This window comes from Hyperolius riggenbachi, chromosome 7, assembly GCF_040937935.1.
Source record: "Hyperolius riggenbachi isolate aHypRig1 chromosome 7, aHypRig1.pri, whole genome shotgun sequence".
NCBI lineage: Eukaryota > Metazoa > Chordata > Amphibia > Anura > Hyperoliidae > Hyperolius > Hyperolius riggenbachi.
Window position 1 is genome coordinate 261,253,605 of NC_090652.1, and position 15,290 is coordinate 261,268,894.

The 15,290-nt window shown below is 47.0% G+C and overlaps 1 protein-coding gene across 3 annotated transcripts in view; it reads left to right on the forward strand.

Moving 5' to 3' along the window:
- TTC21B (tetratricopeptide repeat domain 21B) overlaps positions 1-15,290 on the forward strand; it is a 141,901-nt gene that overhangs the window by 29,419 nt on the left and 97,192 nt on the right. For all 3 annotated transcript variants that reach the window (XM_068245610.1, XM_068245611.1, XM_068245612.1), the window contains exons 7-9: positions 844-928; positions 4,697-4,795; positions 6,984-7,176. In XM_068245610.1, the coding sequence (XP_068101711.1) occupies positions 844-928; positions 4,697-4,795; positions 6,984-7,176 (377 nt within the window). The remainder of the gene's footprint in view (positions 1-843; positions 929-4,696; positions 4,796-6,983; positions 7,177-15,290) is intronic.

Consider the following 15,290-nt stretch of genomic DNA (forward strand, 5'->3'; position numbering starts at 1 on the left):
CCTATAGACGTGTAAGTCAGCCTTTCTCAACTTTTTTTTTTACCCTGGAGGAACCCTGCAAATAACTTTTAGATCGCAAGGACGCCCTGCAAACAAATTTTTGATCTCGAGGAACCCCTGCATTTATTTTGCAAGGGGCATGGCCTTTAAAAGTAGGTGAGGCTGTTTATTTCACTATTCCCTATTACATTGCCACTCATACTGTCTCCTTATCTTAGTGCTTTTTATTAATGTGCTCATTTTTATTCTGATCCCCAATTTAGCGCTTCTCTTTACAGTATACCCTATTATAGTCAGGCTTGCTCAAATCCCTATTCGGGAGACATCCGGATAGTTGTATCCGGATATCTCCCAGTAAAGCTGTGCGGGGGGGTGTCAATCTTACCTGTATGACGTCTTCTTCGGTCCGTCCCTGGCGCCTCCCACGATGCTTTCCATGTGCCGGTCAAGTGACTACAAACACTTCCTCCTTCAACCCGGAAAGAGGAAGTGTTTGTAGTTACGTGAACGCCGCTTGGAGCACATCGTGGGAGGTGCCAGGGATGGACCAAAGAAGACATCATACAGGTAAGATTGACCACCCCCCCCCCCGCACAGCTTTACTGGGAGATATCCGGATACAAGTATCCGGATGTCTCCCGAATACGGATTTGAGCAAGCCTGATTATAGTGTGCTCTGTTATACTTCCTCCATGATGGGATAAAATGCCAAGGAACCCCTGCAGAGTCCTCAAGGAACCCTGGGGTTGAGAAAGTCTGGTCTAAGTGCTTCCAACATGTGTATAACAGAACACTGGTTCTGTGTCTTTGTGTGGCTTAGTTAATTTGGAATTCCTTTTTCAGGCTTCTGCAGAAAGACAGCCAGAATCTGGAGGCGATAAGAATGCTGGCCCTTCACTTACTGTGCAGAGATGGGAATATACATGAGGTAAGTTTCCTGTCATACGTATGTTACATGTACACAGCCAAACTAGTTGTTGTAAAGCCTGGTAAATTGGATGATTGTCAGAAATAGAGATGGTGCAAATAATTCCAAGTGGATGCAGAATTAGAGCTCAATCCCACCAAAAGCCTTTTCTAAGCGCTAGTGATTTAAAGAAGCTCTTGCTAATGCAATGCTATGGGGGATTTTTATAAAATCACATCGCTCAAGTGGGATCACACACAGCATTACATTAGCAAGAGCTCTTCAAATCACAAAGTGCTCAGAAAAGCGCTTCCAGTGGGTTCCAGGCCTTACTGGAATACTAATTCTGTATGTAAATGAATGGCACTTGAAAATGGACCAATTAAATCCTGACAAGGTGGAATTCGATTGGCCCATTTTCAAGCTGCATAAATTTGCATACAGAATTTGCATAATCCTGTATCAGCACTGCGTAATATGTTGGCGCTTTATAAATTCAATAAATAATAATAATCAGCTCAGAATTATTTGGGTCTCATTGACCATTCCTAGTCAGAAATGCAAAGGAAGACTAGAATAATCTTAGATGTGCATGCAAATGTACACATTTAGTTCAAATGAACAGCATCATTATCTCTGTGGAGAGGGGAGTAAAGCTAGATGTCTTCAATGTCAGTGGCACCAGCCTATCACTCAATGGAGGAAGGTGTGGCCTACGGTGTAGAGACGCAGCAGCATTCACTTGTGGAGAGGTGATGTCACCCCAGTTGATGGGAAAGGAGCAGTGCCATAGCAATAGGGGATATTGATAGGGGATATTGAGGTTGTGGCCACACCGGGACTCCTGAATAAGAGGGCCCCACTTGAGGCTCTCCTCCAACCACTTCAGGGCCGTGGGTTTACACCCCCCTAGTTACCAGGCTATTTTTCAAATATAGGCCACTGCAAGCTTCAACAGCTCGCTGCAGGGCCGTACAACTCAGCACACAAGTGATTTCCTCCCTCCCCTTTTCTGCCCACCAACAGAGATTTCTTTTGGCGGGATTTGATCCCTGCTGGGATGTTTGTTTATGTTTTTTTTATATTATTTGTTTTATTTTTAAAACGATCAGCCTATGAGGGCCGATCGCTCTCCTGCCTCCCATGGGGACAGCCGTGTCAGACAGGTGTCCCGAGTACAGCGCTGCCGTAGATCGCAGAGCTGTACAATGTAAATAGACAGCGGTTTTGCCATCTAAAAGTCGCCGCTGGGAGACTGATGATGGAGTGGAGCGCCGTCATTCAAGAGGAGATGTGCGATCTCCTACAAGACCCGCTCCAGGACTTGACGCCAATTGGCGGTCGGCGGTCCTGGGGCTGCCACCGCGATCACGCTAATTTTCGTGATGCGGTCATAATGTAGTTGAAGGATAACTGACCTGAAAAGCAACCAATAAAATTAAAATGTGCATAATACTCACCCCCTGCAGACTCCATCCGGTATCTTGCGAAGTCCCTCGTTCAGCCACTGCTTTCTGAAATACGGCATCTCCATTTTGAAAAATGGCGCCAACGCCAGAAGTTCCTCCAGGGTCAAGACACTCGCTCAGGACACTTGGGATGAGCTTCGTGTGGTGAAAGGGGCAGAAGCCTGTCTCTTCCTGTTGAAAACTTTGACTATCTCTAAAAGTCAAACCTTTCTGCAGGGGATTACGGGGACCAGGGGGAGCAGGCCAGACAGCCAAGAGTGCACAGAGGCATGTTCCATTTTTGTGAAAATACCTCAGTGCTTCATTTAAAAAGTATATTCCGAGTCAGGTAACCTTTAATGCAAATCTGAAGGAAAAAGTTACAATACTTATCTGTAAGGAAGGCTCTGGATCCCATAGAACCTTCGTGGTCCTCTCTGCCTGCCCTCGGTCTACTGCTGTCTCCTGTTGAAATTCCATGCATTTGGGATTGTTTAGAAGGTTTTGGAAGCACTTGTGTACCTGAGTGCTCCTGAAGACAGGTTCATTTACCAGCTGGTCAAATAACTTCAATGGGGTGCAGCAGTGGAACGACGGCACAGAGAAGAGGACCATGAAGGCACTTTGGGATCCAGAGTCTTCCCTCTACACAGGTGAGTATAACTTTTTTTTTTTCAGCGTTCCTTTAGATTTACTTTAAGTGGACCTGAACTCTTGCACAGGACAGAAGGAAAACATAGAGGAATGCACCCTGTATGTATCTACAGAGTTTTTAGCCTGTCTAATTCCCCCTCATCTGTGACTACTCGCAAGCTGTAATTTGATCGGTCACCTGTGTCAGCTGACTTCCACGGCAGAGAAGCTAATAGGTAAACATAGGATGATAGCAATACGTCTGCTTCCATGAAAGCAGGAAGTTGGCACACGGCAGATTTAATGCAGAATTTGTATCAGTTATAACGAAAAGTTTTTTTCTGTAAAGGTTATTATGCTGCTGCTTATCTTTTAGAGCAGAGAGGAAGTTCTGAGTTCAGGTCCGCTTTAACTGCTGTTTTAGCTTATCATTGGCGCTATCTTGGTAATAATCAACTGTGTGTGTTGTGAATAGTAGTAAGCATTAACACATCTGCCCACCTTCCTCCTGCTTTTACCTCTTGGGCACTGTGGCTGTCCTTGGCTGGCTTTGATGCTTCATATCAATTATGTACACAGTGCTTGAGAGACCCTACTGTAGTCCTTACACTGGGGCCCATAGCTCTTTAGCTAGCTCCTGGGATGGAGGCAGGGCCGGCCTTAGGTTTCACAGCGCCCTGAGCGAAACCTGATTTTTGTGCCCCCCCCCCCCCTTCATCCTCTTCACGCATGCGCACGCACACAGAGAGGCCCATATGCAATTCACCTTTTCTACTAAGTTAGCTCCTAGGACAGCAGTTCCCAACCTTTTTGATATTGTGTCACATCACCCCAAATGCTCAGATCTCCATGACACGTCACATACCGTATGTATAATAGAAAAATTATGATCAATAACCACAAATGAATGGAAAGAGTGCATTATCCTGAATATACTTAAAAATTGAGGCTAGAACCTTTCGGGAATATCAATAAAAACAAACAGTGGGACATTTAGGCCCCCTCCATTTAGAATGATAGCACAGCAACGACAATTTGCCCCCCCAAAAAACGCTTTCAGACTCAGTATAGGTAGGTAGCCAGGCATAGGTGCCCCCAGTATAGTATCTCATGTGTAGGTGCCCTCAATATAGGTAGCCAAGCATAGGTGCCCCCAGTATAGGAAGTCAGTTGAAGGTCCCCCCCCCCATGTGTTTGTGCCCTCGGTAAAGGTAGCCGGCTATAGGTGCCCCCAGTATAGGAAGTCAGGTGTAGGTTCCCTCAGTATAGGTAGCCAGCTATAGGTGCCCCATTGGAAGTCGGCACCCAGAGCAACCGCTCCGGTCGCTCAGGTCAAAGGCCGGCTATGGATGGAGGACTGAACATTTCTTTTAGGCAGGCAGAGGGAATTAGATATACAAAAAAAAAGTAGATTGCCTTTAATGTCTGAACATAGCTTATTTTATGAGTGACTGCCGTGGAAGCACAAGTACACTAATATTCCTGCAGGGAATTATCTGATTTTGTATTTAATCAGATGTCGCCAGTAGGTGGTGCTGCAGGTAAGATCTACAGTTGCAGGATAGAGTTTTGAAAGGACAGCTGATATCTAGTCTGTTATGTGCCCTTTTTCCTGAAGAAAGTCTGGTGTAATGTTAGTCAGTGTATGTTACTAAAAAAAAAACTTAACAGAGAAAGTTCTTTTTTTTTATCATTGTTTTACGATTAGGCAGCTTCTAAGCTGGGAGATCTCATTAAAGCTTTGGATCGCTGTGAACCTCGGAATGCCCACCTTTATTATAGCATGTCGTTAGCCTTTACACGGATGGTAAGTGCTACATCCACTACATTATTCTAATGTACAAATGTTTATCTTAATGTGTTTTAGATTAGTATTGATGTTTATTGAAAATATGTATGAGTGCGTATTTATATAATACATACCAAGTCCTGGTGAATTTCCGCAGTGGGTCCAACCAGGGTGCTGGTATTTGCCAGGGGCACATTGGCCACTCGCAGTGCCTTGTGGGAGGGAGTATGAGACATGCTGCCAATTGCCCTTCCTTCCTTGTGGGATTTGGTGTGTGTGTGTGTTGCGTGTGTGGTGCGGATTTTCCTCATAGCAGGCCCGGATTTTGCCCCCAAGTATTAGGTAGCTAAAGGAACCTCAGTATTAAGTAGCTAATGGTGCCCTCAAATATTAGGTAGCTACAGGAACCTCCAGTATTAAGTAGCTAGAGGTGCCCCTGACTGAAGGAAGATCTTGTGAGTGGAATGCCGAGAGCAGGGTGAGGAACCTCTCATTTCCACTCTCATCAGGACTCTGCGTAGGGATGGAGGAAGGGAGGTGGGGAGTGAGCCACCTTTCCATCAGGCGCCTGTAGGCACGTACCTTATGGTAAATCCGTCCTTGCGATGGGGCCAACCTACCACTCAGCCTCCTTCTAGTGTATGTGTATGGAAGAAGGTGTGGCACAGAGGACAAGCAATGTATACGCTTCAAGGCCTATGGCTGATAATAGGAGGAGTCAAGCAAGACCGTCTGCTCCCATGGGAAGATCATGATTCTCTGACTGAAGTCTGACTGGATTAGCCACATGCTTGTTTTAGGTGTGTGATTCAGCCACTACTGGGACTAAGATCAGCAGGCAACTGGTATTGTTTTAAAGCGGTATCGTCACCATAAAAATCAAATTTCAACAGCAACTGGTCTGAGCGTATTAAGTGATAAAGATGCTAATCCTGCATTCAAAACTTTCAAAACTTTTTCTGCTGTTATGATTTGGAGTTATCACATACTTAAAGAGCACTGGCCCTTAGTAGTCGTGCCAAAGAATTGCATGCTGGGGGTTCTTTTTATCTATAATATATTCCTCCTCTTCCCTTTATTTCCCTGCCAGCTGCTTATCTGAAACCTGATCCCCCTACTCACTTGTGTTTACAAGCAAGGCTGAGGCGACTCAGTGATTGGAGGAGACAAGAAAAAAAGTAAAGGGCAGAAATGACATCACGAGTTAGCCTTAACTGTGGGCAAAAGACATGGGCCCCCACCAGGAACAGAATTCTCGTCATTTACTATATAACATTCATTGAAATCATAAAGTGGACAGTATAATACATGTGTTATGTAAGTAGATCAAGTATTTATCTACTTATATATGTGTTTTTTTTCCCTGGCATAGTATGGCTGATCCTACTGCTTTAAAGGAAATAAACAAAGAAACCACCATATCCCTCTCACTCCAGGTGTCCTTTAATGGTGGCAACTAATGATCCAATCGGTTTTGTCCAATTTTACCAAATCCATGTAGTAGAAGGATAAATTGGATGGATACTTTAGGCAGTCCCTTATATTACATACAAATATAAGATAAGACCAAAAAAATTAGAGTAAAGGCCCATACACACGTCCGTTTTTTGCGAACGACGGGTCGTTCAAACGACCCGTCGTTCGCAAAAAACGGACGTGTGTAGAGGCCTTAACAGAGATAGCAGAAAGTTAAACCTCTTTTGTAAAGTGAGGTGTTTGTACTTCTCCTTCCCCGCTCCCATTCCCAAATAAAAATGCGTGTCTGGTCCAATATCCACCTACCTGTCCTGGAGGTTGTTAGATCTCCTGCATTGCCTGCCTTGCCAGTTCTGGAAACAGACAATTTTTTTTCATACTTGTGCAGAACAGGTTGTTTTGAGTGATTTTGAAGCAAGATACAAGGAAAGGATTAGCATTGGTTTATCATATACTGACCATACTCTACCGTGTCATACAGGACTGCCACTCTTATATCCTCATTTATTGTCCACTTGGACTGAATTACATATATGGTATGTGTAGGTTTAAGGAATTCGATTGTAGGGACCAAGGCTGTGATTGCTTTAACTCTTTGTTAAGTGCTATAGAAAAGCACCAGCATTATTCCAATGAGTACCATTATTATGTATGTTCTTTCTTTATGAAGGTAGCTGCATGGTTGGAGTGCCTCTTTAACATAAGTATATCTCATGTTTTCTCCCATCAGTGTGAACGTAACCAGCTCATACTTCAACAAACGCAGACGTTGCTGGAGCGCGCTGTCAGCTTGGCTCCGCACGATGCCGTCTTCGCCACCGAGCTCGGCTATCAGCTTGTTCTACAAGGTCGCATTAAGGAAGCTTTAAAATGGTACAAAACGGCAATGAATCTCGATGAGTCCAGCGTGTCTGCACTAACTGGTGAGACATTACAGCGTGGTGTTTGTTTATTTAAAGTGCCCCCCCCCTGCAAATTCTGAAGGTGAAATAGAGCTAAAATGACTCTCACTGTGACTGTTCCCTCTATTTTTCTATCCAATAAAGCATGGATAATTTTAACCTGTAACAATAAAAAGTTCCCCTGGGGAGTACTTACCTCGGTAGGGGGAAGCCTCAGGATCCTATCAAGGCTTCCCCCGCCCTCCTGTGTCCCACGGCGGTCTCGCTCTGGCCCTCCAAAAAGCTGGGGTGTAAATATTTACCTTCCCGGTTCCAGCGCAGGCGCAGTATCAGCTCTCCACTCGGAGATAGGCGGAAATAGCCGATCGCTGTTCGTCCGCTCTACTGTGCAGGTGCAAGTCTCCTGCGCCTGCGTAGAAGAGCGGACCCGACGGAGATCGGCTACTTTCGTCTATCTCCGTGCTGAGAGCCGCAACAGCTCCCCGGCTGGAGCCAGGGAAGGTAAATATAGCAAGCCTTGTCAAACTTGTCGAGCGTGGATTGCAGGAGACTTCTGGGGAGCCAGCGCTGGACTACCTGCAGCTACAGCGGAGGGGGAAGCCTCATTGGGACCCTGAGGCTTCCCCCCTACCGAGGGGAGTACCCCCCCAGGGGAACTTTTTTTTGTTACAGAGTCTCTAAGCAGCTGGGAAGCACTGTGTTACTTCTCTCTTCACCTCCTCTCTGCGATAGGCTGGCTCAGTGGCGCAGGTGGAAGCAGAGTACCTCTAAGGCCACACTATGAGGCTCTTCCCACCCACAAATGACACATGAACATTTTAATACAGTACCCATGTATTTTTGGCGCCTCTACCCCACCCTTCTATTAATCAGACCTCCTTTGGACGTAATAGCTTACACTTTTCTGTAAAGTGTATTAAACTACAGGAGAGCGACCGTCCAGTATCCTGTAGGACCTGGAGCACCAAACAGGAATGGTGAATTCCCCTCAGGCTTATATACAATGATTACAGGAACTGCAACCCACCTTTGTGAGTATATAATCAAATAAACTTTTGTCCCCTATCCCTGACAATACTGCACCATCGGGCTCCTGGTTTCTCTCTACTTCTTCTTCGGGTTCTCTTGGTCCTTACAAGAACCACCAAACCCCTTCTACTGTTCAAAGAGAGATCTATTGCTGCCACACCCTGCAAATTGATTCCACCCTGAAATCTGACACACAGAAAATTTATATCGCACTTTTCTCCTGTGCCAGAGCTGCAGCCACAAGGGCTCGCTCTATAGGCAGTAGAAGTTCTAGGGAGTCTTGCCCAAGGTCTCCTCACTGAATAGGTGCTGGCTTACTGAACAGGCGGAGCAGAGATTCGAACCTGCCGCAGTGCTTGGTGGACTTTGCCGTCTCTCAGGCCTCCCCCCATTTGGTGATCCCCTCAGGCCCCTGCAGAATGTTGGCAGCAGAGCCCAATCTCCAGCACGCTCCTGCTGTGCCCTGTCTCCATACCCACTGGCTTCCTGTTCCCCCGTGACCCTGTGGCATGTATGTAGTAATGCACCATACATGGCGTCAGGAAACAGGCGGACCAGTGGGGATGGACACAGCAGGAGCATGCCAACAGACAAGTAAGTGTGCGCATCGCTGCCAACACTCTGCAAAGGCCCAGCACTATTTTACATGGGGGAAGCCTCGTGGGTCCCTGGATCGGCCACGAATCTGCCACCGCACATTTGATCTGCCGCCTTTCAAGCAACATTTTTTTATTTTAGTCCAGAGCAAAATTACGATCAGGTGCCATGTTTGGACATTGATCTCCTGCAGATTCCCAGTGATCGAATCTGCCGAGGAAAATGGATAAGAGTGTGGGCAACTTAAATAATTAATACAACTTAAAGAGACCCTGAAGTCTCTTTTTTTACCTTCTTTTGTTTAAAGAGAACCCGAGGTGGGTTCTAAGAATGCTAACACACAGAGGCCAATCAGCGAGGAGGGAAGGGACGCAGGCGGGGACCGGAGCTATGGAGGAGGTGGGGGAGTGGCGAGACTGTCACTTACAGAAGTAAACAGCCGGCTGCGACACGCTGTGTGTCGACAGCACGGCTGGGTGACTTATGGGGGCATAGCAGAGTGCAGGGGGGCTTAGGGGGGATAGGGATAGCAACAGAGGCTGGGCAGTATATGCAGACCCAGCCTCTGTGTGCTGTTAGCATTCTTAGAACCCACCTCGGGTTCTCTTTAACAATCCTCTTCAGCTTTAATGCCAGAGTTAAATCGCCGCATCCCCGCAGCAGAGGAGTGATTTATTACCTAGAAAACGACCTCCAGGTCTTATATCATGCTGCCCTGACTCGCAGGGCTTTTCTTCCTCGAGAGGCTGAGCTTTGAGCTGTAGCTCTGCCCCTCCGCAATCAATCTCTGCGGATCTCCGCCTCCTCCCCGCCCCTCTCAGGGAAAGAAGATTGAGAGGGGCGGCAAGAGGCGGCGATCCGCACAGATTGACTGCCGAGGAGGCAGAGCTACAGTGTAAAGCTCTGCTTCTTCGAGGAAGTGAAGCCCTGCGACCTCGGGAGCTTTGCAGGGCTGAGGAGCTTTGCAGGGCTTATCTCTGGTAATAAATCACTCCTCTGTGTTTAACTCTGGCATTAAACCTGAAGGATTGTTAAACAAAAGGAGGTAAAAAAAGAGACTTCAGAGTCCCTTTAAAGGACATCCGAGGTGAAAATAAACTGATGAGAAAAACAATTGTATCTATTCTCCTAAAAATGACTTTTTTAGATATTGCACAGTTTTATTTTCCATTTAAATGTAGTTTTTAGGTTTTTACTGTTTCATTGTCTCTGCTTAAAGCGGAATGAATCCCAGCATTTCTACTTTGCTCTAATAGATTATTTACAGCATATTATATACAACCAGCATTTTTTTTTACTAGAACTGCATTCAAAGGGTTAACACAGGCTTTAGAAGCTTCCCTTCCAGCAGAGCTGGCCGCTTCTGAAACTTTACATAATGTTATCTTGTGTTTAATTGTATCAAGTGAGAAATGTAAACAAAGCCTTCGATCACAGTGCCAGGTCCCCTGAACAAAGTCAGACAAGCATAAATGCTTTCTGATGCTTTCTGATTAAGTTAGAGGATGAATAAAGCAGGTATAAATAAAATGCAAAGTCAGCTCTCAGAGTAAAATAAGTGTACTTTAGGAATGTATCATTTCTAAATGAATAATAATACTTATGCACAAAAGCAAATATGCTAACCGTATGGCATATAAAAAGTAGGAAAACATTTTTATTGAATATTATGTCAGGGTTTTATACCGCTTTAATGGCACATTCATTGAAGTATGGTAGAGCTGAATTCTATGAATTATTGATTTTTTTTTATCTCATTCCTGCTCTCAGTAGCCATTTACTAACAGGAAAGTGTTTTATGGATGTAATTACTTATCAGTGAGGGTTATGCTATAGTCCAACACAGACAGAAACTGTCACTTGCATACCTGTGCGATCGCCGCTCGGAGACTGTTAAATAAGTCTGTACAGCGCTGCGATCTAAGGCAGTGCTGTACCCTGGGGGACACAGAAGTGATCCACGGTGATGGGCTGAAGCCTATCACAGGCGATCGTTGTGATAGGCAGACGAGGGGTGGGAGGGGTATTAAAATAATAAAAAAAAAAATGAATAATATAAATATTTATAAAAAATAAACAAACACACCTGGGGGCGGTGTGACCCCACCTACAGAAAGCTCTGTGTGGGGAGAAGAGGGGTGGGGGAATCACTTGTGTGCTGAGTTGTACAGCCCTGTAGCGAGGCCTTAAAGCTGCAGTGGCCTATTTCTGTAAAAATGGCCTGGTCACTAGGGGGGTTTAACGCCGCGGTCCTCAAGTGGTTAAAGCAAACCTGAAGGGAAATGAAACTTATGATATAATGAACTGTATGTGTAGTACGGATAAGGAATAGAACATAAGTAGCGAAGAAAAGTCTCACATTTATTTTTTCAGTTATATAGCTTTTTTATTTTAATAACTTTGCATCACCCTGTGACAATTGCATTTTTAAAACCACACTCTGTCTTTTAAACTATAAAACAAAGCAGAAATAATGACCCTTTGAACTTTCCTGCAGTAAAACCTTATCTCAAGTTGTCCCTGACTGTTTTATTTGATGTTTACCGTATTTTTCGGACTATAAGACGCACTTTTTTTTCCCCAAAAGTGGGGGGAAAAAGTGGGTGCGTCTTATAGTCCGAATGTGCATCCATGTGTCCCCCCAGAAGGAAGTGCAGGGGCAGACTAGAGTGCACTCACCTACTCAATCCCGGCTCTGAGTGCTGCATCTGCCTATATAACCTTCCCTGCAGGCAAGTGATAATCACAGGCTTTGTCCCCGCTGATGGTATCAGCCGACATGCTGCATAGGTGGCTCTGGCACGAGCCTGGTCATCCATATGATCTTCACTGCTGGTGGCTGACATCGGAGCGGTGCATCTGTGCACCGGCTCTCTAGTGGTTTCATCCCGATGTATGTCCGCATATCATCCGCGGGCCCCCCTCGCCGCAGATCCATGAACGGGAACATGGCGTCCACCCTTTTCTATTTCCTAGACTATTATCCAATCAGGCGGGGGGCGCTGTCCCTGACCGCCAATCACAGCCATCCTCTGCCTCCTCTCCTCTCCTGATTGGCCGCGATGGTCCCGCCGGCGGGACCATCGCGGCCAATCAGGAGAGGAGAGGAGGCGGAGGATGGCTGTGATTGGCGGTCAGGGACAGCGCCCCCCGCCTGATTGGATAATGGTCTAGGAGATAGATGGTCCGGCGGGACCATCGCGGCCAATCAGGAGAGGAGAGGAGGCGGAGGATGGCTGTGATTGGCGGTCAGGGACAGCGCCCCCCGCCTGATTGGATAATGGTCTAGGAGATAGAAGAGGGTGGACGCCATGTTCCCGTTCGTGGATCTGCGGCGAGGGGGGCCCGCGGATGATATGCGGACATACATCGGGATGAAACCACTAGAGAGCCGGTGCACAGATGCACCGCTCCGATGTCAGCCACCAGCAGTGGTGAAGATCGTATGGATGAGGCAGACACAGAAAAAGACCAGGCTCGTGCCAGAGCCACCTATGCCGCATGTCGGCTGATACCATCAGCGGGGACAAAGCCTGTGATCATCACTTGCCTGCAGAAAAGGTGAAATAGGCAGATGCAGCACTCAGAGCCGGGATTGAGTAAGTGAGTACATTCTAGTCTGCCCCTGCACTTCCTTCTGGGGGGACACATGGATGCACATTGTCAGGGAACAGAGGACACAGGATGGACAGAGGACAGGGGTATGGACAGCAGACACAAGGGGCGTAGACAGGTGACACAAGGGGATGGACAGGTGACACAGGGGGACAGATAGAGGACACAGTATGAACAAATGTCATAGGGGGTATGGTCAGCAAACGCAGGTGGCGTAGGGGGACAGAGGACATGGTAAGGGCAGAGGTCACAGGGGCTATGGACAGAGGACACAGGTGGACATAATAATTGGGGGGAAAGGGTCTACAAGACACCCCTGCTCTGTAGATGCACCAGGTTTAGCATATATTTTTTTTTCCTGGATTTTGCCCTCCAAACCTAGGTGCGTCTTATAGTCCGGTGCGTCTTATAGTCCGAAAAATACGGTAAGTGCTCTAGAAAACACGACTGTATTCAACCCAGTGGGTGGAGGAGGTCAGAGAAGCTCTTTTGCATAGATAACTACTTTTTTTTAACTCTCCCTCCACTAGAAAACCATATGAGACTCTTTTCTTTGCTACTAATATTCTTTTTCTTAGCTGTACTACACATACACATGCAATTCATTATCTCCATAGGTTTATTTTCTCTCCAGATTTGCTTTAATACATACTGTACTTAATTAACATATACTTGACGCAGGGGTGTCAAAGTCAAATACAAAGAGGGCCGAAAACTGAGCTTGGGGACCAACTTGTGGGCCTACCTCAATGTCTAGTGGCCACCTCTCTGCCCAAGTTTCTAATAGCTTCCACCCCCCCCCTCCTCCTATTTAGTTTCCTGATGTTTAGTGATCCTCCCTCCCTCATCTATGCATTTCCCTGTTTAGTGGTCCTCCTTCCCCTATACAGCTCCCTGGTGTCTAGTGTCCCCCTTCCCTTTCCTATACAGTTCTCTGGTATATAGTGCTGTCCTCTCGCCATATGGCTTCCCTGGTGATTTAGGGCTTACCCTCCAATATAGCTTCTCTAGTGGTCTAGAGTGGGCCAAACTTAATGCAAAGTGGGAAAAACACCTGAAGCCCAAATCTGATGGCTCCGAGGGCCAGGTTTGGCCCACGGGCCGGAGTTTGACATATATAACTTAACCTCCCTGGCGATAAGCCCGAGCTGAGCTCGGGCTATGCCGCGCAGGAGGATTTCTCAGGCCCTACTGGGCCGATTTACTTAATTTTTTTTTGCAACACGCAGCTGGCACTTTGCTAGCTGTGTGTGCATTCTGATCGCCGCCGCTCCGCGCTCGATCGCCGCTTTTCGCCGCGCCGCCCCCCCAGACCCCGTGCGCTGCCTGGCCAATCAGTGCCAGGCAGCGCTGAGGGGTGGATCGGGACTCCCTTAGACGTCCATGGCGTCGGTGACGTCATCCCGCCCCGTCGCCATGGCCCCGCCCGTCGCCGGGGGAAGCCCTTCAGGAAATCCCGTTCTTTGAACGGGATTTACTGATCAAAGATCGCCGGAGGCGGGGGGATGCCGCTGTACAGCGGCTATCATGTAGCGAGCCCTAGGCTCGCTACATGATATAAAAAAAAAAATAAATTAAAAAATAGTGTTGCGCTGCCCCCTGGCGGTTCCTAATAGACCGCCAGGGAGGTTAAAGGGAACCTAAACTGAGAAGGGTATGAATTTTTCCTTTTCAAATAATACCAGTTGCCTGACTCTCCAGCTGATCCTGTGTCTAATACTTTTAGCCACAGCCCCTTAACAAGCATGCAGATCAGGTGCTCTGACTGAAGTCAGACTGGATAAGCAGCATGCTTGTTTCAGGTGTGTGATTTACCCACTACTGCAGCCAAAGAGATCGGCAGGACTAACAAGCAACTGGTATTATTTAACCCCCTTGCCGTTGTGATTCTTTCCAGATTTTAGGGTCTAAAAGAGGTGCAATTTTTTCCACTCTTTCAGATCCTAAAACCTGAAAAAAAATAATTCTGGCAGGGAGATCTGCAGCAGAATAAAAAATGTACCTTTCTGGGCTCCAGCGCTGCAGTTTTCAATGTGTCCACTAGATGGCACTAATATACATATAAACAAACTTCTCTATATTTCTCTAATAAAGAGAATTTTGTTTTAAATATTAGCCCCGCCCCCGATGACGTCACACCGCCGCTCCGATTGGCTGCCGGGTCCCCGGAAGAATAGTGGGGACATGGGGATCCCGGTGGCCAGGGAAAGACCCCACACTGCCGGGGAGAGAGGCTGGAGTCCCGCTTCGCAACGCGATCACGCGCGGGACTCCAAAACTACAGGTACAGCGCTGCACTCCCTACCCCGACCTGAGCTCGGGATCACCGATAGCAGCTGTTTTTTCCTACCCCGAGCTCAAGTCGGGAATACCGCCAGGGAGGTTAAAAGGAAACATCCATATCCCTCTGTTAAGGTTCCCTTTAAAGGAAACCTGTAAGCACTTTAAAAAAAGAGTTTAACTTATCTGGGGCTTTTACCAGCCCTCTGCAAAGATCCCCCGGTCCTCCGCCACGGCTCACTTTCGTTTTCAGCGACTGAGCCTGTTGCCGGCCACTGCGCCTGCGGGGCCCTGGCTGTGCGCATCTTGGTTCATGCTCCCGTTGCCATGAGCATCCTGCACAGGCAAAGTACAAGGCTTTCTCGTACTGCACCTGCGCAGGACAATGTCGGCAAATGGAGCGCAAACAAGGACGTGCACGGCTGGGGCTGCTCAGACGCAGTGGCTGTCGACTTGCAAGTCGGCGATTAATTTAAGTGAGCCACAGCGGATAACCGGGGGATCTTTTTGTCCTGATGTGGGCACAGAACGTCTGCAGGGGGCCAGTAGAATCCCCAGGTAAGTTAAACTATTTTTTTTTATTTTAAGTCCTGACAGGTGTCCTTTAATGCAGT